The sequence below is a fragment of the Palaemon carinicauda genome, chromosome 31 (assembly GCF_036898095.1).
Source record: "Palaemon carinicauda isolate YSFRI2023 chromosome 31, ASM3689809v2, whole genome shotgun sequence".
NCBI classification, from domain to species: domain Eukaryota; kingdom Metazoa; phylum Arthropoda; class Malacostraca; order Decapoda; family Palaemonidae; genus Palaemon; species Palaemon carinicauda.
In genome coordinates, this window is record NC_090755.1 from 83532594 (window position 1) to 83556944 (window position 24351).

Sequence of the window (24351 nt, forward strand, 5' to 3'; positions counted from 1 at the left end):
ATGAGAAATAAGAGTGGAGGAAAAGGAAGTCTAACATGTACAGTTCTTAGATCAAGTGCAGTATTAATATAAAGCTTTCAGCATGTATTGTGGGAATACATGCCAACTGAAATGAAGGACCTAAAGGGAGCAATTGAATTTAAGAAGAAACTAAAGACATTACTTTTCACAAGATCATATGATTTGGAAGATGCTACAATCAAAGAATTGTATAAGTTATAATGAAAATGTTTCGTTAGATGATTAATATGGACCCGCCCGAGAAGGAGTTCACTCGACTTCAGTGGAGGGTTGGATTTAAACCCAAACCAAGTAAACAAGTAAGTAAATCAGTTCCACTGTCACCTGTCTAAGATGCGCCATTAGTATATATATGGTGTCAGTCGCGTAGCTATCTGAAGAGTAGTTTCAATGTTATCGTCAAGGTACTCGCTTAGGTCAAATAGTCATTTGTTGTGTAAATACAAGACAGTCCTTGTGTTGCTAATTAATATTAGTGTTTTTGTTGTCAGTCCCCATAAAGACAATAGCTATGGTGTTCTCTATTGCATAAGTCTCGATTTATCTTTCTTAACCCTGGTACTGATCTTAAAATCTTTTTTAAAAAATTTATTCATTACTTATAGATTATTTGTTATTTTATTTCCTTTTCTCCCAGGGTTACTTTTACTGGGCTTGTAGCATTCTGCTTACCCAACCAAGGTTGTAGCTTGGCTAGTATAGATGATCGCCATTAAAGTAATAACTTTAATATCGTGACGATATCTAAACATCCATCATTAACACGCTTATGTCGTTAGCTACAACGCCCATTAGGTCAATGATAACACTGAGTTCGTCACACAAGTAGAGTAAGTAGCAAAAGAAAATATTGTTTTTAATTTTTTTTTTAAGATAGCCATCTTTATAATGTTGAGAGCAAATAACCAAAAATTATATTTTAGTCAAGAAACAGTTGTTAAGTTTTGATTTATCTTATAAAGGAAGGGCATTGTTATGTCTCATTAACATGAAATATTATTAAGTTCAATTGTGTTCCAAAGTCATTGATACCGAATCAATGTCACTTTAGTCATGCCACTTTAGCCATGCATAACAAGAAGAATTTTAGAATAACAGCTTTCTTTATACAATTTGGTAAAAAAAAGATATATTGTTAGACTTCCATTCTAACATATGATAAGAAAATGTAATTATGATGATGGCCTAAGTTGAAAAAATACGAAAATTATGGAAAGAAAAAGAAATATTATGGACATATCGTGAATTTCTTATGATTTTACGTTCAAATAATTTATAATCTGGTCATACGTATAATAATTTATGCACGTCGATAAAACAAGTTCCATACTAAGTATTTATTCATGTATAACTAATGCCTAACTCTCAAGGTTTATGATGCTTTAGTAATTGTCACCTAAGAAAAGAGAAATCAATGGGAAGTAACCTGTAGAGAATACCAAGATCAAAGAAATGTATTAAAAGAATCCCGACTCATATTAATCAGAGCATCAGCTGTAAATAGGAGATTAGGGAGAAGGAAGTTATATCATATTAAACAATTGATACATTCACACAGTATTGGAATCTAGGTTATTCAGAATATGATTTCAAGATGGGTGTTGATACTCCTGTGGATAAAACTACTGATGAAGGTTGGTAATCCGCTTGGTCCTCTATTGGTGAATAGACTGTGCCAGGAGGATTAAAAAAAAAAAAAATCCTCAGTTGATACATTTGGATATTGCGAGGAAAAGAATTCCCAAGAAGATATTGAGACCAAATGTATGATTTTGTTTCATTCCGTGGATTTTATTTATGTTATTATATTTACGTTTTTGTTAGATTGGTATTGAAAGAATTTGCCTAATGTGAAGTTGTGCTACCACAATAAATGGCAAGTGATGCAATATAGATTAGTACTTTCTATGGATATAGAAAAAAAAATACAGGAATTACTGCACGAGGGAAGGATGAAAGTGAAATTCTAAAGTAAAGATGCCAAAAAATTTGAGTGCAAAAATTCGTACTTGTAAATAAAAGAAAGAACATTTAATCATTTGCGTGTATCAGAGTTGATGCCAATGGAAGAATTTACATGCTTCACTTTCTATTTCATGCGTGCTTAAAAAATTGTAGGATATCGCTTTAATATTTTTTATTTCATACTTTTTCAAATCATTGATTTCATGAAATGAACAAATGGAAGGAAACTTCTTTCAATGAGGCAGTGCCGCTACATATGAGAATTATACAAATCTCTCTTAGTTTGTTATGGCTCTTGAGGTTCTACGATATTACTTTTTTTCGGATCCAAACGACAAGACTTCTCAATACATTCAACTATAGTTGAAGACATTTTATGAAAAGATTATATAAAAAATCGTCATTCATTTGGTAAATTTTTAAGTGCATCTGTAGAATTCAACTAGCATGAATATGTCACGAACCTTTGAAATTTGTATCATTATTCAGGACAGTTTTTATGGCGTTATTTTCTTAACTATCATGGTTAAGGTTTTAGCCTCTATGATTTATGAAATTCTTTATTTACCTGCCAAAATAGGGTAAGAAAAGAATTAGATTTCCAATTGAAGGCAGGGTGCATACTTCAAAGCTAATATAAAAGTTATCCTAAGGTTAAGTTAAGATGTTTTGAGCTCAAAAAGAGATTCTTGATCATACATACTTTGGGTGGTGGTTGGTCCTCCGGTTGACGTGGGTGCTGCGGTTGATGTGGGTCCTCCAGTTGACGTGGGCCCTGCGGTTGATGTGGGTCCTCCAGTTGATGTGGGCCCTGCGGTTGATGTGGGTCCTCCACTTGACGTGGGCCCTGCGGTTGATGTGGGTCCTCCACTTGACGTGGGCCCTGCGGTTGATGTGGGTCCTCCACTTGACGTGGGCCCTGCGGTTGATGTGGGTCCTCCACTTGACGTGGGCCCTGCGGTTGATGTGGGTCCTCCACTTGACGTGGGCCCTGCGGTTGATGTGGGTCCTCCACTTGACGTGGGCCCTGCGGTTGATGTGGGTCCTCCACTTGACGTGGGCCCTCCACTTGACGTGGGCCCTGCGGTTGATGTGGGTCCTCCACTTGACGTTGGCCCTTCGCTTGATGTGGGTCCTCCGCTTGATGTTGGCCCTTCGCTTGATGTGGGTCCTCCGCTTGACGTAGGACCTTCGCTTGATGTGGGTCCTCCGCTAGACGTAGGCCCTTCGCTTGATGTGGGTCCTCCGCTAGATGTAGGCCCTTCACTTGATGTGGGTCCTCCGCTAGAAGTAGGCCCTTCGCTTGATGTGGGTCCTCCGCTAGACGTAGGCCCTTCACTTGATGTAGGTCCTCCGCTGGACGTAGGCCCTTCGCTTGATGTGGGTCCTCCGCTAGACGTAGGCCCTTCGCTTGATGTGGGTCCTCCGCTTGACGTAGGCCCTTCGCTTGATGTGGGTCCTCCGCTTGACGTAGGTCCTTCACTTGATGTGGGTCCTCCGCTTGACGTAGGCCCTTCGCTTGATGTGGGTCCTCCAGTTGGACCTTTATTGCCACATAGGATAGGAAAGTGCATGGAAGAAAAATATAATCAGTGTACATTATATGAATGCATCTCATAATTTTTCAGTAACTTTCCATACCTACAGTACGAAGATTTTAGTTGATACTCTACACAGGACTCATGTGCAATGGTTAATATCTAAATCAACTCTTTGAATGCAAATAGCTATTTTCTAATCTCCTTATGTTTGTACAATCATCGTAACGTAATTCTGACTGAGATTATGAAATTTTAATTCTGAAAGAATTTTGCTGTAACAGTCTCTCATAAATTTCTTCAACTTACTTTACTCCTATTTTTGCTAATGTATCTTATGTTAATTGAAATTCTTGGAGACGTTTATAGTGACTCTTAGAATTATAATAGCAATTAATAATTTTGTTGATAGTGGTGGGTATATTATTACCGAACCATTGTACGATAGATTCACTGCCTTGCAATGTGAGCTTTGATTTTTATGTAGGATTTCATTCCGTTTTTAGGTAGAGAGTGAGACAGGCTGCGATGTTTGTGTGCTTTTACTTTAGTCAGAAAATAACACTGCATTCTTATTTACAATGAATTGCAGAAAAAAAACAGCCAAGCTGTGGATTTGGAAGTCGTGAGAAATCGATGCATGAAAAAGTGATACATCACTAGAAACTATAAGAAAACTTGTGGTTATAAGACAAATAATGTGCATAAAAGGTGGGGGCTGGACTTATTAGCTGGGAAATATTTTAGAATTTCATTCGCATGCAAGAGAAAGTTTATTTCGGTCTTTTATAGGTTACTGATGCTATAATAATTCGAGTTGGTGTTTCAATTCGATTTTGTATTTGGTTAAATACATCAAAGGATAGTCAGTTTCTCCTGATGCGCAGTGCCTATCTGACGAAGGAAAGTGACCCCTTCCGGTCCATACTAATTCCATTAAGACCAACTGCCAGGCATCAAGAGTAAAAGTCGAAGAGACAGTTTGTCTATCGCCTTAAACCCAATCCGTCATCCCGCTGGCAGTGACGTCATCAAGATTTAGGGGGGCCATTTCCTCCACACCCAAAGCTCCAATTACTGCACTAGGTTGCTCATCCACCTATACGAGTATAAGCGTTGGCAAACATTTAATCCTAAGATATACCGCCGAGCCCTTTGCGTCACTAGGCGTAGGAGTAGGAGATGATGAATTTCAGAAAAGGAAATTCATATTTTGTCCGTATTTATAACTTTTTAGTGGATTTCAGAATACGATTTAGACGTTTCATACCTAAATCTGTTGAGCAGTACCTAATTTAGGGATAGAATTCTGCCGAAAATTTCATCGGAAATTGATTAATACTAATTGCAGATTCTATAATAATCTAACAGCTTCTTTATTCGAGGATTTTGGGTCAACGCTTTGATTTATATTTTATATTTATGATAATTGTTAATCTGATGTTTACTTCTAGCCTCTAGGACTTCTCGTTTTTATCTTTGTCCGCTCACTTGCCATGAATAGCTTTTGTTCATATTATCCAGAGATATTTCCTGTAATGCGTGAACTATATTTTCTTATTTCGAAGATAAACTTTATTGAAATTACAAAGGACGAGTTTGGAAAACCTAAGAATTTTCTAATGTAATTAAAAAGTAGCTTGAAAAACTTAAGAATTTTCTAATGTAATTAAAAAGTAGCTTGAAAAAACTCATGATTTTCTAATGAAATAAAAAGGACTAGGTTGAAAAAACTCAGGATTTTCAAATGAAATTAAGAAGGACTAGCTTGAATACCCTCAGAATTTTCTAAAGAAATTAAAAATTACTAGCTTAAAAACTCTCACAATTTTCTAATAAAATTAAAATGTAACTTGAAAAACTCAGAATTTTCTAATGAAATTAAGAAGGACTAGCTTGAAAACCCTCAGAATTTTCTAATGAAATTAAAAATTACTAGCTTAAAAACTCACAATTTTCTAATAAAATTAAAAAGTAGCTCAAAAACACTCAGATTTTCTTATGAAATTAAAAAGAATTAGCTTGAATAGCTTCAGAATTTTCTAATGAATTAAAAAGGACTTGCTTGAAAAAACTCAGAATTTTCTAATGAAATTAAAAAGGACTTGCTTGAAAAACCTCAGATTTTTCTAATGAAATTAAAAAGGACTTGCTTGAAAAACCTCAGAATTTTCTAATGAAATCAAAAGGGACTAACTTGAAAAACCTAAGAATTTCTTGGAATAAATTTTACGCTAAAGTACAAAAAAAATCTTACCTTCTGAAGATGATACCGTCGTTGGGTTAGAGGCCTCTGTTAAAGAAATATTTACATGTGTCATTAATCACAAAACATTTGCATAGATTTAGTAGATAAAAGGGTTACTTGTCACATTTGAATTAAGATAGATTGCAAGTGTTTCAGTTGGGTTTGTAGAATGAAGTTTTGTTGCAATTGTAATGAAAACTAATTTTTAGTTCTTGTCGGCTACCCCCCAAAATTGGGGGAAGTGCCTTGGTATATGGATGGGTCATTTATGTACTGTAATATGGTAAAGGATTAGATTTTAGAGAGTTCTTTTGTTATTTTGTATAGTTTCTTTTTATAAAATTCTGAGTGATTTCTAATGTTTTCATGCTTTTATAACTGTGATAGTATTCTAAATAGATAAGAGATCAAAGTGGCTAATTTATTTCTGTATGTTAACGAACTTACTTGTTGCACTGTCATCTGTGTTAGAATTAAAGGTGACACTGTCAACGTTTAGTGTGGTTCCGCCATAATTTGTAGCCAATGTATTATAGGTATCTATCGTTGTCTTGACTTCCGTTTTCAAAGTATTTACAGATGTATTAGCTTCTCCTATTTGTGTAGAAACAGAATTTAACGAAGACTTGGTGGCGTCCGTTAAGAGGCTGCTGTCTGCTGTAACGTAAGTGTTTGCTGTATCTAGTCGTGTGGCAAGAGCAGCCATCGCAGTTATCAGAGAACTTAGTGTATCAGAATCAGCTGTTGCACTTTTTACGTTGTTTAATACTGTGACTAAATCTGCAAGTAGATCTGAGATGTATTTTGCTTCGGGATCTACAGTTGTAGACCCAGTTACTGTAGCGCCACTTGAGTCAGCATTTGTGACGCCAGAACCAGATTGCGATGATGCTGTAGAGCCTCCAGCAGCCGAAGCTTTAGAGGCTCCAGCAGGAGTTGTATTTATCACTCCAGTGGCAGGTGCGGAGGATACTGTTCCATCCAAGGTTAAAGTTAATCCTTTAGCAGGGGTTGTGATTGATCCTCCAGATGTTGGGGAAGACCCTCCAGTTGCTATTGATCCTCTAGATGTCAAGATGGATTCTCCAGTTGTTATTGGTCCTCTAGATGTCGGGGAAGATCCTCCAGTTGCTATTGATTCTCTAGGTGTTGAGGAGGATTCTCCAGTTGTTATTGGTCCTCGAGATGTCGGGGAAGATCCTCCAGTTGCTATTAATCCCCTAGATGTCGAGATGGATTCTCCAGTTGTTATTGGTCCTCTAGATGTTGGGGAAGATCCTCCAGTTGCTATTAATCCTCTAGGTGTCGAGATGGATTCTCCAGTTGTTATTGGTCCTCCAGATGTTGGGGAAGATCCACCAGTCGCTATTGATCCTCTAGGTGTTGAGGAGGATTCTCCAGTTGTTATTGGTCCTCGAGATGTCGAGGAAGATCCGCCAGTTGCTATTGATCCTGTAGGTGTTGAGATGGATTCTCCAGTTGTTGTTGGTCCTCCAGATGTCGGGGAAGATCCTCCAGTTGCTATTGATCCTTTAGGTGTCGAGGAGGATTCTCCAGTTGTTATTGGTCCTTGAGATGTCGGGGAAGATCCTCCGGTTGCTATTGATCCTCTAGGTGTCGAGGAGGATTCTCGAGATGTTATTGATCCTGTAGGTGTCGAGGTGGATTCTCCAGGTGTGATTGATCCTCCAGAGGTCTGGGTGGATTTTCCAGTTGTTATTGATCCTCCAGGTGTCGAGGTGGATTCTCCAGGTGTGATTGATCCTCCAGATGTCTGGGAGGATTTTCCAGTTGTTATTGATCCTCCAGGTGTTGAGGTGGATTCTCCAGAGGTCTGGGTGGATTTTCCAGTTGTGATTGATTCTCCAAGTGTTGAGGTGGATTCTCCAGATGTCTGGGTGGATTTTCCAGCCATGATTGATCCTTCAGAGGTCGAGGTTGATGCTTTTGCTGTTGTGGTGGCAACAGAGGATGTTGTTTCTACAGTTGATCCTGTTCCCAACCTTGCTTGTCGTCGACGCCTCTTACGTCCTGCACTTTTTAGGGTGTTGACTTTCGTGTTTAGAGTATCAATGCTCGTTGACGCAGTATTTAATTGCGAATAGATTGCCTTTTGTTCGCTTAATTTCACGTAGATTATTGGTAAAGGGTCTGTGGTTGTGTCGCTTCCTGTAGTAGTTGTTGTTTGTGAAGAATCTGCTTGTGTGGTTGTAATACGTGTGGTTGTAGTACCTGTTGCTGTATTTGTTGACGCACCTGTTATTGAAAGTGTATATCAATGTGGTTACTTTTGTTTTACCTCTAAAAAGGAAACTGGTAGTTTATTGTCTATTTGGAATATATGTTTAATTTAAATCCTTTATCTGTGGAAATAAAGAATTTTTTTATATGAGAGCGGCAGAATGAAGAATTATATTAATTGAACAGAAGTATAGAAGAGAACTGCTGCGGGTAGCTGGAAAAACTTGGAAGGCATAATACTGCAGAAAAATCAAGAAATTAGTCATTCAATTCAAAAGGTAAAAGAAGCAAGACATATTTTTTCTTTGAATATGTAAGTGTTTACAGGCACAGAATATTTGATGAAATGCAAATGTTAGAAATTTCATAGTTGGTTATGAAAAGATTCCTGTAAAAGAAAGTAATATATACAAGAAGGGTTAATCTCGTTACATGGAAACAGTGACCTTGATTAAAGGTGTGCGCAAGAAAAAAATAATTTCATAACAAAGCGTATTTGATTATGATTAGATATTATGCTGGTATATCTAGTGCAGTTTTATTGATGAGGAAATTATTTGATGATAGCTAGTTCAAGGAAATAGTTTTAAGTAACTAGTTTATGAAACTGTCCACTTAAAGAACCCCTATAATTGCCGCAATGATTTCTGGCGAAATAAGCCACACCCCTGATGACATAACCACATGTTTAGCTATGACGTCACCAGGGAAACTTATTTCGCCCGGAATCTCTGCTGGACTATATCACTGGAAAGTAATTAAGTGACAGTGAATTTAATTGTGGAATAACAGTGCATGGTAACTCGATCAAAGTGAATATTTTAGAATATAACTAAAAGTGACGGTAGTTCGAAATTTGAAAATGAAGAAAATGTATGGAAAACTATTATCAATTAAGAATGAAAAATACCACCTGTTTAGGCCTAGAATTACATGAAATGAAATTGACATAGATGAAGGGTCATGATTTTTTTTTCTTCTTTTTTTTTAAGAACACATGATTTACTAATACACTTGAGAATATTGTTACTTAATATTTACTAGAATACTGTTGGGGAAATGAAAGGAAATGGACAAGAGATCTCAAAGGTATGATACCAGAAAATAAAATTTTATTCAATATTTATGCTAGAATTAATACTGGAATTAGATAAAAGCCTAAAATGCAATAATGATAGTTGGTCAAGTAATTAAAGATACTTTGATGAAAGGTCAGTCAAAATGGAATCTATAATGATTGGATATTCGTGTATTCTCAAAAATTACTGTTATATAAATTTTCTTAAATTTTTAGCAAATATGACAAAAAAAATGTAGTTTGTAAAGTTTTGGTGTGTTCTATGTAGCTTATACTCAATACTAAATAGTGATTTTTTTTTAAATATGGGATAATATAGATTTTGAAAACAGGAAGCAAAATATAAATTTGCAACAGAAACTTCACACGAAAACGAAGCATTAATTATTAAGAAATGAGCCAAAAATCATTATATGATAAATATTAGAGCTCCCTGCTTGAATGTAGTGAAAAGTAATTATTCAGTTGACAGGCAATGAGCGCTAGATAAGGATGATTGATGTATATAATTGAGAAATAACTAGAAAGGAATATGTGAATACTCCACAACAAATGATAGACGCTGCACACATTTTCTGGCGATCACTGCAGGCAAACAATGAATAAGTTTAAGAGGAAGTTAAAATGCTAGTTAACTGGTAATTACTAAATTCCAAGTGGTGTAGCTTAAGCCCTGTCTACAGGACCGAGCATGCCCGACCGGCAAACAGTGATACCAGGCCACAATAGTTAGTGAAAATGAGGGTTGATGACGCGTCAGACGCGGGAAAACTAAAGGCAGGGATCTGGTGACACTGTATGATGCCAGATCTCTGTCTGTGGTTTTCCCGCTTCTGACATCATTAACCCTCATTCTTACCAACTATTGTCATTTGGTATCACTGTTTGCCCGTCGGGCATGCTCAATCGTGTGGACAGGAACTTTAGATATAGAGATCACCGAAGTATACAGCTTGAATTTTTCAGGTGCCAACAGGTTTAAGGGTTTACAGTTTTATCTTGAAGTTTAATATTAGTATTTTTTAGTCCTTCAACGAATAGGAATTCATTCGAAGACAAAAATATATCTTTGATATTGCACGTCATTGAGTTAACTTGAAGGCACCTGAATAGTAGCCTAGAAATGACATGCGTGAGAGGTTTACAAATGAAGCAAAACATCTTTTAACTTTGTGGTGCAAAATAGAAAAAAAAAACCCAGCCAGTGTGAGACTCAAGGTTTAAGAATTAGTTCATAAGAAAAGCTTAGTTCGCAGAAAACAGCGGCTAGATTGATGAGCTTTAGTAGCATATTGTGGACATGCCCTCAAGCTTTTTAATTATATACCAATGGATGATGTTGATGCTTCACTAAATGTTGATCCATCACTCGATGCTGAGGCACCACTAGAACCTGGTGTTAAGGCAACATTAAGAACAGATTAATGGCCTGAAAATTTAGTGGAAATTTATCGTCCAAGTTGATATTATATTCAATAACTTGATATCTCAATCCAAATTTTTATCAGCGCGAAGAACAGGTCCCAGCATTCGTGTATCAAAGACGAGGGAAGAGTTTAGTATTATGGAAGTTTTGGTAAGAAATCTAGGTATTTCACGATGAAGAAAGGCTGTTGAAGAGTCAAAACATAAAGCGAAAGAACAAGGTAAAAATATGTTATTCCTTCTTATTAAAGGTATCCAGTTATATAACGAAGAATTTGAGGCGAGATTTAATGTCTTAATTCGTAGCAATAAACTTGTTTGTCAGAACAATGCCTCTGTATAGTCGCCGCAAAGTTTCTGAGCTAAATAAGCCCCACCCATGATGACGCCATAGTGACGTCATAACCAATCACTTTGTCTCCCACGTCAGCAGCAGTCACAATATATTCCCTTAGAATTTTCTAACTATACTAACTTATATAATCACTTTAAGGGATGTGATCTAACCGTTTATAACGCGGGAGACATTGATTGGCGACTGGAATCTGCGTCGAGAAGAAAGTTTTTGACTGGTATTATATGTAGTTTTAACTGTGGTTACAATTTTTTATATGTTATGAGAAGTAAAACATACATTCAGTTCACATTAGAAAGTTGAATTGTTCTTTTGTGCTTCCAAAGAGCGTTTGCTAAAAAAAAAGTCAGCTGAAGATAAAAAAAAAGAAACAGAAATGCAAGTTGCAATTCGCACGGTGGTCAATAAAAAGCATTAAGTCAATATTCGTCACAATTTTAATAGCGCATTATAAGATTTGTATAATTGTCTCTTTGTAAATTGACGTCACATAGTCATAATGAGCGTTTTGAATGATGTCATAGGACGAAATTGAATAGGATTCACTCCGTATTCTTATTTGCCTTGTGGGTATATATATATATATATATATATATATATATATATATATATATATATATATATATATAAAATGTTTTTGAGATAGATACACAAGGAGAGCATTATTTTAGGTGTGAATGCTTCGGAAATAACCAAACAATAATGCTTCAAGTTGTAAGAAACATGGGACCAGCTAGGAGATATTGGGCGGTTAAATGATGATAAAAAAATATTGCATGCAACGGATGTCAAATGATGGATTCAAGCTAAAAGCTTTGAAATGTAACTTAGTAAAGTTACAGAAGAGCATTAATGCCTTATCACTTTTAATATAAGTTAGAAATGGGTCTCATTGATAATGCGTGATTAACCATTTTAACTCTTTTACCCCCAAAGGACGTACTGGTACGTTTCACAAAAGCCATCCCTTTACCCCCATGGACGTACTGGTACGTCCTTGCAAAAAAATGCTATAAAATTTTTTTTTTCATATTTTTGATAATTTTTTTTAGAAAATTCAGGCATTTTCCAAGGGAATGAGACCAACCTGACCTCTCTATGACAAAAATTAAGGCTTTTAGAGCAATTTAAAAAAATTATACTGTAAAATGTGCTGGGAAAAAAATAACCCCTTGGGGGGTTAAGGGTTGGAAATTTCCAAATAGCCTGGGGCTAAAAGGGTGTTTAGTTGAGTGCAAGAAATGAAAGAGTTACCTGGCATGAAATAAGTACCCAATGAGGTAGTTGAAGCTTAAGTCAAGCGACAGGAAATTGCGATCATTTAGTTTGATGGCTGAAAACAAAATATCATTCAAATACACCGAAGCTTGTTAAGTAGCAGAATTGTAGCAGTTTGTTTAGGAAAAAATTAATAGCTGGTCTCTTAAGCACTCGGCATTTAAAAGCTCGTAGAATGATAAAGATGGGATGTCTTATAAGTATTTCCCAATTTTGAAAATAAGTTTTAAGACTCAGAAGCGTAGAAAACATGAGAGAGTTACAAGGTAAACATTTTACACTAGGAAAGACAGTTTTCATATTAGATAGAAGCCAAGAAGTCTAGATAATAGTTGCAATGTAGGAATTGCTTTGTAGTCTACTCCACGTTCAAGAGAATGTTAAAGTAACAATAGGTGTTTAAAACGATACATCCTGGGTGTACCCTTTCAGTTATGGAATGCAGATTTGTGAAATGCCAAAGTATAGGTGCATAATAAGCAAAATTGTGGGCAATTGTCAGCTTTTGTATCTGAATGAGGAAATGCTAATTTTTGTATGCAACAAATACGAAATATCTAGATTTGTGTGAAATGCTATGTAAAAGAATAGAAAAATAAGATTTTTTTTTTTTTTTTTGCAGAACAGAAATGGCCACAAAGCACTTTATGGCAAATGTTTAAAAGAATAGCCGTAAATATTATATGCACAATATAGAATTAACAGAAGAAGCACTCCGAGATCCAGAGCTTACAAATTAAAATGGTTGAATGAGCACTTACATTCCAATAAACAAGTGGTAGATAAACACTTCGATAGTAAGAAGCTCTAGAGAGAAACAAAACGAAGTTTGATTGTCAAGTCCCAAAGTATAGATGAAGCAATGCGAGATGCAGAGCTCTTAAAAATAATTGAAGATATGGGTCATATAAAAAAAAGCTGTATGACTCGGAGGTTAAGAGACAAGTGATAAGTCAGAAGTTTTTGCAACAGTCCACAAATTCTGGAAATATAATCTACCGGTTGTTGGTGTTCCTCCCGAAGATACTGTCGATGCGCCACTTGATGCTGATTCCCCGGAAGATGTTGATCCAGCACTTGATGTTGATGCACCGCTAGATGCTGATCCATCACTTGATGTCGATGCACCACTAGATGCTGATCCTTCGCTTGATGTCGATGCACCACTAGATGCTGATGCATCGCTTGATGTCGATGCACCACTAGATGCTGATCCTTCGCTTGATGTCGATGCACCACTAGATGCTGATGCATCGCTTGATGTCGATGCACCACTAGATGCTGATCCTTCGCTTGATGTCGATGCACCACTAGATGCTGATGCATCGCTTGATGTCGATGCACCACTAGATGCTGATCCTTCGCTTGATGTCGATGCACCACTAGATGCTGATGCATCGCTTGATGTCGATGCACCACTAGATGCTGATCCTTCGCTTGATGTCGATGCACCACTAGATGCTGATGCATCGCTTGATGTCGATGCACCACTAGATGCTGATCCTTCGCTTGATGTCGATGCACCACTAGATGCTGATGCATCGCTTGATGTCGATGCACCACTAGATGCTGATCCTTCGCTTGATGTCGATGCACCACTAGATGCTGATGCATCGCTTGATGTCGATGCACCACTAGATGCTGATGCATCACTTGATGTCGATGCACCACTAGATGCTGATCCTTCGCTTGATGTCGATGCACCACTAGATGCTGATGCATCACTTGATGTCGATGCACCACTAGATGCTGATCCATCACTTGATGTCGATGCACCACTAGATGCTGATGCATCACTTGATGTCGATGCACCACTAGATGCTGATCCATCACTTGATGTCGATGCACCACTAGATGCTGATGCATCACTTGATGTCGATGCACCACTAGATGCTAATCCATCACTTGATGTCGATGCACCACTAGATGCTAATCCATCACTTGATGTCGATGCACCACTAGATGCTGATCCTTCACTTGATGTGGGTTCACTGATTGAAGCCAGGGATCCGTCAGATGCAGAACTCGATGCTGATATAACATAAGAAATAAATGATCAACTACAACTGTACCTTTTCGGTTTATGGAATGCATATTTACGAAATTTCATAATATAGGCTCGTAATAAGCAAAGTGTATGGAAATTGTCAGCTTGAATTTTTTTTTTTAGATATGAATAAGAAAATGCCAATATTTATATGGAATAGATACCAGGTATCTAGATTTGTGCCAAATGTAATGTTAATTAATTGAAAAATAAGATTTGTGTCAAATGTTATGCAAGGAAATGGCCACAAAGTGCTTTAATGCAAATATTTGATAAGTAGCAATAATGTAAAATGCGCAATATAGAATTAATAGATGGATCAGCCTGAGACCCAGGGTTAAAATTAAGCCTTGAATTGGAGAATAAGCATTTAAGATTCCAATTAACAAGTGGCCAATAAACACTTCGATAGTAAGATGCTCTCAAGATAAACAGAATGAGATTCGGTTGCCAAGACCTATACAATAGACAAAGCAGTACGAGATGCAGAATCTTGAACATAACTGAAAGTATGGGTCATACGAAAGAAGCTGCATATCTCGGTAAGAGGTTGAGAGCTAGGTGGTAAGCCAATAGTATTTGCGACAGTCCATAAGTTATGGAAATGTAATATACCGGTTGTTGGGGTTCCTCCCAAAGATGCTGTCGATGCACCACTTGCATCTGATGCACCACTTGATGCTGATCCACCACTTGATGCTGATGCAGCACTTAATGGTAAAGTACCACTTGATGATGATCCGCCACTTGATGTGGAGCCACTGATTGAAGCTAGGGATCCAATAGATGCAGAACTTGGTGCTGATACGACATAAGAAGTAAATAAGCAACAATACCGAATATGCCAGATTGCTTCCTTCCGAAGGAATACACTTATGTTTTATTTGTTGATCATGAATGGTTCCAATAAGTGGCCTGAAGAATCTGTGAACTCCCCTTCATGATGGGGTAACTCCGAATCAATATCTAAGTTAGGTAGTATATTATACTCGTAGCTCCCATGAAGAGTTCACTTTTGTCAGAAAATGGTATCTACATTTTTAAGGTTTAAATTGAAACCCCAGAATTAGGGAAAAAATATAGGGTAGTTACCCTGCTTGTTTCTACATGTAATGGATGTTTTATTATTGGGGAGTAGCATTGATTAAATAGAATATTTCCTTGTACTCTTGCCACATAATGATGAGAAAATTATTTAATATATGGTCTAAAACTAATGCTCCAATATATGTATTGAGTATCTGGCTGTCACACCTACTCATCAGTTTAATCTCAAGAAAAAGCTTTTATGGAGGAAAAAATGGTTGGATAACTTGGAAACATTACTGTAGAATATAAGTCATACTTCAACCATAAACCAATTTAAATATGAATATACAAAAGCAGTTAAATTTCACGCGATTAATTTTTGGGCAATAAATAAAATTCTTGTTTATATGAAATATGCTTATTATGAATGAAGTGACGTGTGAAGAAGTGCGTTTTGTGAGAAGTGGTGAAGTATTCTTTGCTATGCTGTAAATACCATTTAAGGAAATGGATGGAAAAAGCATTAGCAGATAAAGATTACCTAACAAATTGGTAAAGCAGGGTTGTCTGTGATAAGTATTTTCCAAATTGAAAAATTTAGTTTATGGAGGATGAAAACCTTAGAAAAATTTTATACGAAATGAAATATGAGAGAGTGACATGGTGAACCTTAACAGCAGGAGAAAAAGTTTAAATATTAGAGAGCAGCCAATACGCTGAGGTAAAATTTCCATTGTAGGAATTGCTTTGTTGTCTAATGCATGTTCAAGAGATTGTGGAAGTGATTACTGTGTATTGAATAATTCATGCTGTATGTACCTTTTCAGTTTATGGAATGGGTATTTATGAAATGTCAAAATATAGGCATTAATAAGCAGAGTAGGGCAATTGTCAGCTTGAAGCTTTTCACTATATATGAGAACATGCCAAGTTTTATATGTAACAAATACCAGAATCTAGATTTGTGCCAAATGTAATGCGCAAGAATTGTACAGCAAGACTTGTTGGGGGGGGGGGGGCGAAGGGGAAAGGTCTTAAATGCCAATATTTAGAAATTAGGAATAATGTAAAAGGTATGGTATAGAATTAACAGATGAAGCAGCCTGAGACTCAGAGATTAAGCCCTGAATTGCAGAATAAATATATAACTAATTAGCAAGTCAATAAAAGCTTCGATAGTGAGACAATCTCGAGAGAAGCTGAATGAGATTCGATTGCCAAGTCCCAAAGAATAGATAAAGCTTTACGGGATGCTGAGATCTTGAAAGTAACTGAAGATATGGGTCATACGAAAGAAGCTGTATAACTCAGTTGGAGGTTGAGAGCTAGGTGGTAAGCCAACAGTATTTGCGACAGTCCACAAGTTATGGAAATGTAATCTACCAGCTGTTGATGCTCCTCCTGAAGATGCTGCGGATGCGCCACTTGATGCTGATATGCCACTTGTTGTTGATGCGCCACTAGATACTGATCCACCACTTGGTGTTGATGCGCCACTAGATACTGACCCACCAATTGGTGTTGATGCGCCACTAGATACTGGCCCACCACTTGGTGTTGATGCACCACCAGATACTGATCCACCACTAGATGCTGATCCAGCACTTGATGCTGATGCAACACTAGATGCTGATCCAGCACTTGATGCTGATGCAGCACTGGATGCTGATCCACCACTTGAAATTGATGCTCCACTTGATGCTGATATGACATAAGAAATAAATAAGAAACTGCACCTAGTATGCCAAATTGCTCCCCTCTGAAAGTATAGTTTTGTTTTTTTGTTGATCAGGAAGGTTTCCTTTGTGTAAACTGACGCCTCTTAGAATTCCCTTTTATAATGGGAACACCTTGAATCAAGGAAGTATATCTTATAGAAATGATGTATTATACTGGTAGTACCCATAAACTGTTGTATTTAATGCACTTCTGTCATAAAATGCATATACATTTTCGAAATTTCAATTAAAACCCCCAGAATTAGAGAAACAATATTGTGTAGTTACCCTGGCTGCATTTGCATGTAATGTATTTTTTCTATGATTGAATATAGCATGGATTGAACAAAATATTTAAATATACTCCTACTATGAGTAGTAAAACTAATCCTTCCATCGATCAATTAAGTATTACATTTTCAATTGTGTGATTAATCTGACAATTACTGGATGCTTAATATTAGTAAACTAAAAACATGTGAAATTATTATCGAATAAGCAATTCAAAATATCAATATGTCATATAAAGTTCCCCTTTCTCTTAATATATTAAAAAGAAACAAAAGTTTGTATATATACAGTATAGTGTTTTCCAAGTAAAATCTATTGAGGGAAAAAAATAATTTTTGTGAATACTTAAATGGGGAGATATGGAATGTATTCTTCATAAGCCTTACACAGAGTATGACCTGCTTGATATAAAAATTGTTTTCCTTTCAATACTTCTGGATTTGTGATATGGAATATAAGTTGATAGGTATTTGGAGGAATCTTGAAGAACAGCAATAAAAATATGAATCTTCAAGATTATTATGAAAAATTTGATAATGACCAAATAATTACAGTAGATACTTTAATATTATGATGAAAATATTCAGCAAATGGAATTGATGACACCTAGTCATCAGATTAATCTCAAGACATAGTCTTTAGAGATTGGAAAGCAGTTGGCTACCTTAGAAGCGTTATTTTAAAATAGAATTCACACGTCAACCATAAATCGTTTTAAATTCGAATATGCAAAAATAGGTACATTTAATGCAAAGAATATTTTGGCAATGAATAACATCAATGTTTATATGAATGAATGAAGCGGCATGTGGAGAATTGCGTCTGGTGAGAAGTGATGAAGTATATTTTGCTATGCAGTAAATACCATTGGATGAAATAGATGGAAAGTGATTACCTAACAAATTGATAAAGAAGGGTCGTCTGTGATAAGTATTTTCAAAATCGAAAAATTTTCTTTCATGAGGATGAGAAGCTTAGAAAAATTTTATACGAAATGAAATATAAGAGAGTTACAGGGTGAACCTTTATAGCAAGAAAAAGGTCTAAATATTAGAGAGCAGCCCATATGCTGAGGTAAAATTTCCATTGTAGGAATTGCTTAGTTGTCTAATGCATGTTCAAAAGATTGTTGAAGTGATTACTGTGTATTGAATAATTCATGCTGTATGTACCTTTTCTGTTTGTGGAATGCGTATTTATGAAATGTCAAATTATAGGCACGAAATAAGCAGAGTAGGGCAATTGTCAACTTGAAGCTTTTCACTATGTATGAGAACAGGCCAAGTTTTATATGTAACAAATACCAGAATAGATTTGTGCTAAATGTAATGCGCAAGAATTGCAAATTAAGATTTTTTTATTTTTGCAGAAAGGGAAAGGCCTTGAATGCCAATATTTACAAAGTGGGAATAATGTAAAAGGTATGGCATAGAATTAGCAGATGAAGCAGCCTGAGACTCAGAGATTAAGCCCTGAATTGGAGAATTAACATATAACTCTAATTAACAAGTAGTCAATAAATGCTTCGATAGTAAGACGATCTCGAGAGAAGCAGAATGAGATTTGATTGCCAAGTCCCAAAGAATAGATAAAGCTTTACGAGATGCAGAGATCTTGGAAGTAACTGAAGATATGGGTCATACGAAAGAAGCTGTATAACTCAGTTGGAGGTTGAGAGCTAGGTGGTAAGCCAACAGTATTTGCGACAGCCCACAAGTTATGGAAATGTAATCTACCAGCTGTTGATGCTCCTCCTGAAGATGCTGCGGATGCGCCACTTGATGCTGATATGCCACTTGTTGTTGATGTACCACTAGATACTGATCCACCACTTGGTGTTGATGCGCCATTAGATACTGATCCACCAATTGGTGTTGATGCGCCACTAGATACTGATCCACCACTTGGTGTTGATGCGGCACTAGATACTGGCCCACCACTTGGTGTTGATGCTCCACTTGATGCTGATATGACATAAGAAATAAATAAGCAACTGCACCTAGTATGCCAAATTGCTCCTCTCTGAAGGTATAGTTTTGTTGTTTTGTTGATCAGGAAGGTTTCCTTTGTGTAAACTGACGCCTCTTAGAATTCCCTTTTATAATGGGAACACGTTGAATCAAGGAAGTATATCTTATAGGAATGATGTATTATACTGGTAGTACTCATAAACTGTTGTATTTAATGCACTTCTGTCATGAAATGCATCTACATTTTCGAAATTTAAATTAAAACCCCCAGAATTAGAGAAACAATATTGTGTAGTTACCCTGGCTGCATTTACATGTAATGTATTTTTTCTATGATTGAAAATTGCATAGATTGAACAAAATATTTAAATGTACTCCTACCATGAGTAGTAAAACTAATCCTCCCATCGATCAATTAAGTATTACATTTTCAATCGTGTGATTAATCTGACAATTACTGGATGCTTAATATTAGTAAACTAAAAACATGTGAAATTATCGAATAAGCAATTCAAGATATCAATATGCCTTACAAAGTTCCCCTTTCTCTAAATATATTAAAGAGAAACAAAAGTTTCTATATATACAGTATAGAATTTTCCAAGTAAAATCTATTGAGGGAAAAATAATAATTTTTGTGAATACTTAAATGGGGAGATATGGAATGTATTCTTCATAAGCCTTACATAGAGTATGACCTGCTTGAAATAAAAATTCTTTTCCTTTCAATACTTCTGGATTTGTGATATGAAATGTAAATTGGTAGGCATTTGGTGAAAAAAAAAAAATCTTGAAGAATAGTAATAAAAAAATATGAATCCTCAAAATTATTATGAAAAATTTGATAATGACCAAATAATTACAGTAGATACTTTAATATTATGATGAAAATATTCAGCAAATGGAATTTATGACACCTAGTCATCAATTTATTCTCAAGACATAGTCTGTAGAGATTGGAAAGTAGTTGGCTGCCTTGGAAGCGTTATTTTAAAATAGAATTCACACGTCAACCATAAATCGTTTTAAATTTGAATATGCAAAAGTAGGTACATTTAATGCGAAGAATATTTTGGCAATAAATAAAATCAATGTTCATATGAATGAATGAAGCAGCGTGTGGAGAAATGCGTCTGGTAAAAAGCGATGAAGTATATTTTGCGATGCAGTAAATACCATTGAAGGAAATAGATGGAAAAAGCATTAGCATACAGTGATTACCTAACAAATTGATAAAAATAGGTTGTCTGTGATAAGTATTTTCCAAATTGAAAAATTTAGTTTTATGAGGATGAGAAGATTAGAAAAATTTTATACTATATGAAATATGAGAGAGTTACATGTGAACCTTTATAGCAAGGAAAAGGTCTAAATATTAGAGAGCAGCCAATATGCTGAGGTAAAATTTCCATTGTAGGAATTGCTTAGTTGTCTAATGCATGTTCAAGAGATTGTTGAAGTGATTACTGCGTATTGAATAATTCATGCTGTATGTACCTTTTCAGTTTGTGGAATGGGTATTTATGAAATGTCAAAATATAGACACGTAATAAGCAGAGTAGGGCAATTGTCAACTTGAAGCTTTTCACTATGTATGAGAACATGCCAAGTTTTATATGTAACAAATACCAGAATATAGATTTGTGCTAAATGTAATGCGCAAGAATTGCAAATTAATATTTTTTTTATTTTTGCAGAAAGGGAAAGGCCTTAAATGCCAATATTTAGAAAATAGGAATAATGTAAAAGGTATGGTATAGAATTAGCAGAGGAAGCAGCCTGAGACTCAGAGATTAAGCCCTGAATTGGAGAATAAACATATAACTCTAATTAACAAGTAGTCAATAAATGCTTTGATTGTAAGACAATCTCGAGAGAAGCAAAATGAGATTCGATTGCCAAGTCCCAAAGAATAGATAAAGCTTTACGAGATGCAGAGATCTTGAAAGTAACTGAAGATATGAGTCATACGAAAGAAGCTGTATAACTCAGTTGGAGGTTAGAGCTAGGTGGTAAGCCAATAATAATTGAGACAATCCACAAGTTATGGAAATGTAATCTACCAGCTGTTGATGCTCCTCCTGAAGATGCTGCGGATGCGCCACTTGATGCTGATCCACCACTTGGTGTTGATGTACCACTAGATACTGATCCACCAATTGGTGTTGATGCGCCACTAGATACTGATCCACCACTTGGTGTTGACGCACCACTAGATACTGATCCACCACTTGGTGTTGATGCGCCACTAGATACTGGCCCACCACTTGGTGTTGATGCGCCACCAGATACTGATGCAGCACTAGATGCTGATCCAGCACTTGATGGTGATCCACCACTAGATGCTGATCCATCACTTGATGCTGATGCAGCACTGGATGCTGATCCACCACTTGAAATTGATGCTCCACTTGATGCTGATATGACATAAGAAATAAATAAGCAACTGCACCTAGTATGCCAAATTGCTCCTCTCTGAAAGTATAGTTTTGTTTTTTTGTTGATCAGGAAGGTTTCCTTTGTGTAAACTGACGCCTCTTAGAATTCCCTTTTATAATGGGAACACGTTGAATCAAGGAAGTATATCTTATAGGAATGATGTATTATACTGGTAGTACCCATAAACTGTTGTATTTAATGCACTTCTGTCATAAAATGCATATACATTTTCGAAATTTCAATTAAAACCCCCAGAATTAGAGAAACAATATTGTGTAGTTACCCTGGCTGCATTTGCATGTAATGTATTTTTTCTATGATTGAAAATAGCATAGATTGAACAAAATATTTAAATATACTCCTATCATGAGTTGTAAAACTAATCCTCCCATCGATCTATTAAGTATTACATTTTCAATCGTGTGATTAATCTGACAATAACTGGATGCTTATTGTAAACTAAAAACATGTCTAATTATTGTCGAATAAACAATTAAAAATATCAATATGTCATACAAAGTTCCCCTTTTTATTAATTTACTAAAAAGAAACAAAAGTTTCTATATATACAGTATAGAGTTTTCCAAGTAAAATCTATTTAGGGAAAAATGATAATTTTTGTGAATACTTAAATGGGGAGATATAGAATGTATTCTTCATAAGTCTTACACAGGGTATGATCTGCTTGATCTAAAAATGGTTTTCCTTTGAATACACCTGGATTTGTGATATGAAATGTAAATTGATAGGTATTTGGGGAAATCTTGAAGAACAACAATAAAAATATGAATCCACAAAATTATTATGAAAAATTTGATAATGACAAAATAATTACAGTAGATACTTTACTATTGTGATGATAATATTTAGCAAATGGAATTAATGACACCTAGTCATCAGTTTAATCTCAAGCGTCTTTAGAGATTGGAAAGCAGTTGGCTACCTTAGAAGCGTTATTTTAAAATAGAATTCACACTTCAACCATAAATCGTTTTAAATTTCAATATGCAAAAATAGGTACATTTAATGCAGAGGATTTTTTGGCAATAAATAGAATTCTTGTTTATATGAATGAATGAAGCAGCGTGTGGAGAATTGCGTCTGGTAAGAAGCGATGAAGTATATTTTGCGATGCAGTAAATACCATTGAAGGAGATAGATTAAAAAAGCATTAGCATAAAGTGATTACCTAACAAATTGATAAAGATAAGTTGTCTGAGATAAAGATTTTCCAAATTGAAAAATTTAGTTTTATGAGGATGAAAAGCTTAGAAATATTTTATACGAATTGAAATATGAGAGAGTGACATGGTGAACCTTAACAGCAGGAGAAAAAGTTTAAATATTAGAGAGCAGCCAATATGCTGAGGTAAAATTTCCATTGTAGGAATTGCTTGGTTGTCTAATGCATGTTCAAGAAATTGTTGAAGTGATTACTGTGTATTGAATAATTCATGCTGTATGTACCTTTTCAGTTTATGGAATGGGTATTTATGAAATGTCAAAATATAGGCTTTAATAAGCAGAGTAGGGTAATTATCAGCTTGAAGCTTTTCACTATATATGAGAACATGCCAAGTTTTATATGTAATAAATACCAGAATATAGTTTGTGTCAAATGTAATGCGCAAGAATTGCAAAGAAAGATTTTTATTTTCTTGCAGAAGGGGAAAGGCCTTAAATGCCAATATTTAGAAAATAGGAATAATGTAAAAGGTATGGTATAGAATTAACAGATGAAGCAGCCTGAGACTCAGAGATTAAGCCCTGAATTGCAGAATAAATATATAACTAATTAACAAGTAGTCAATAAAAGCTTCGATAGTAAGACAATCTCGAGAGAAGCTGAATGAGATTCGATTGCCAAGTCCCAAAGGATAGATAAAAGCTTTACGGGATGCAGAGATCTTGAAAGTAACTGAAGATATGGGTCATACGAAAGAAGCTGTATAACTCAGTTGGAGGTTGAGAGCTAGGTGGTAAGCCAATAGTATTTGCGACAGTCCACAAGATATGGAAATGTAATCTACCAGCTGTTGATGCTCCTCCTGAAGATGCTGTGGATGCGCCACTTGATGCTGATATGCCACTTGGTGTTGATGCGCCACTAGATGCTGATCCACCAATTGGTGTTGATGCGCCAGTAGATGCTGATCCACCAATTGGTGTTGATGCGCCACTAGATACTGATCCACCACTTGGTGTTGATGCGCCACTAGATACTGACCCACCACTTGGTGTTGATGCACCACCAGACACTGATGCAGCACTAGATGCTGATCCAGCACTTGATGCTGATGCAGCACTAGATGCTGATCCAGCACTTGATGCTGATGCAGCACTGGATGCTGATGCAGCACTAGATGCTGATCCAGCACTTGATGCTGATGCAGCACTGGATGCTGATCCACCACTTGAAATTGATGCTCCACTTGATGCTGATATGACATAAGAAATACATAAGCAACTGCACCTAGTATGCCAAATTGCTCCCCTTTGAAGGTATAGTTTTGTTTTTTTGTTGATCAGGAAGGTTTCCTTTGTGTAAACTGACGCCTCTTAGAATTCCCTTTTATAATGGGAACACCTTGAATCAAGGAAGTTTATCTTATTGAAATGATGTATTATACTGGTAGTACCCATAAACTATTGTATTTAGTTCACTTCTGTCATAAAATATATCTACATTTTTGAAATTTCAATTAAAA

The 24351-nt window shown here is 35.9% G+C and overlaps 2 protein-coding genes across 4 annotated transcripts in view; both read right to left on the bottom strand.

The window, feature by feature from the left end:
* LOC137624587 (streptococcal hemagglutinin-like) overlaps positions 1-24351 on the bottom strand; it is a 73539-nt gene that overhangs the window by 25774 nt on the left and 23414 nt on the right. For all 3 annotated transcript variants that reach the window (XM_068355535.1, XM_068355534.1, XM_068355533.1), the window contains exons 8-15: positions 23674-24081; positions 21268-21621; positions 18971-19198; positions 16609-16926; positions 13149-14180; positions 10419-10484; positions 5782-5817; positions 2690-3529 (exon numbers count right to left, since the gene is read on the bottom strand). In XM_068355535.1, coding sequence (XP_068211636.1) covers positions 2690-3529; positions 5782-5817; positions 10419-10484; positions 13149-14180; positions 16609-16926; positions 18971-19198; positions 21268-21621; positions 23674-24081 — 3282 coding nt within the window. The remainder of the gene's footprint in view (positions 1-2689; positions 3530-5781; positions 5818-10418; positions 10485-13148; positions 14181-16608; positions 16927-18970; positions 19199-21267; positions 21622-23673; positions 24082-24351) is intronic.
* LOC137624589 (uncharacterized) lies at positions 5826-8036 on the bottom strand. The gene has a single exon (XM_068355536.1). The coding sequence runs from the start codon at positions 7685-7687 to the stop codon at positions 6194-6196; it is 1494 nt and encodes a 497-aa protein (XP_068211637.1). The 5' UTR covers positions 7688-8036; the 3' UTR covers positions 5826-6193.

Coding starts and splice junctions, on each gene's coding strand:
- LOC137624589 (XM_068355536.1), bottom strand. CDS start 7,687: ATGGCTGGAAAATCCACCCAGACATCTGGAGAATCCACCTCAACACTT.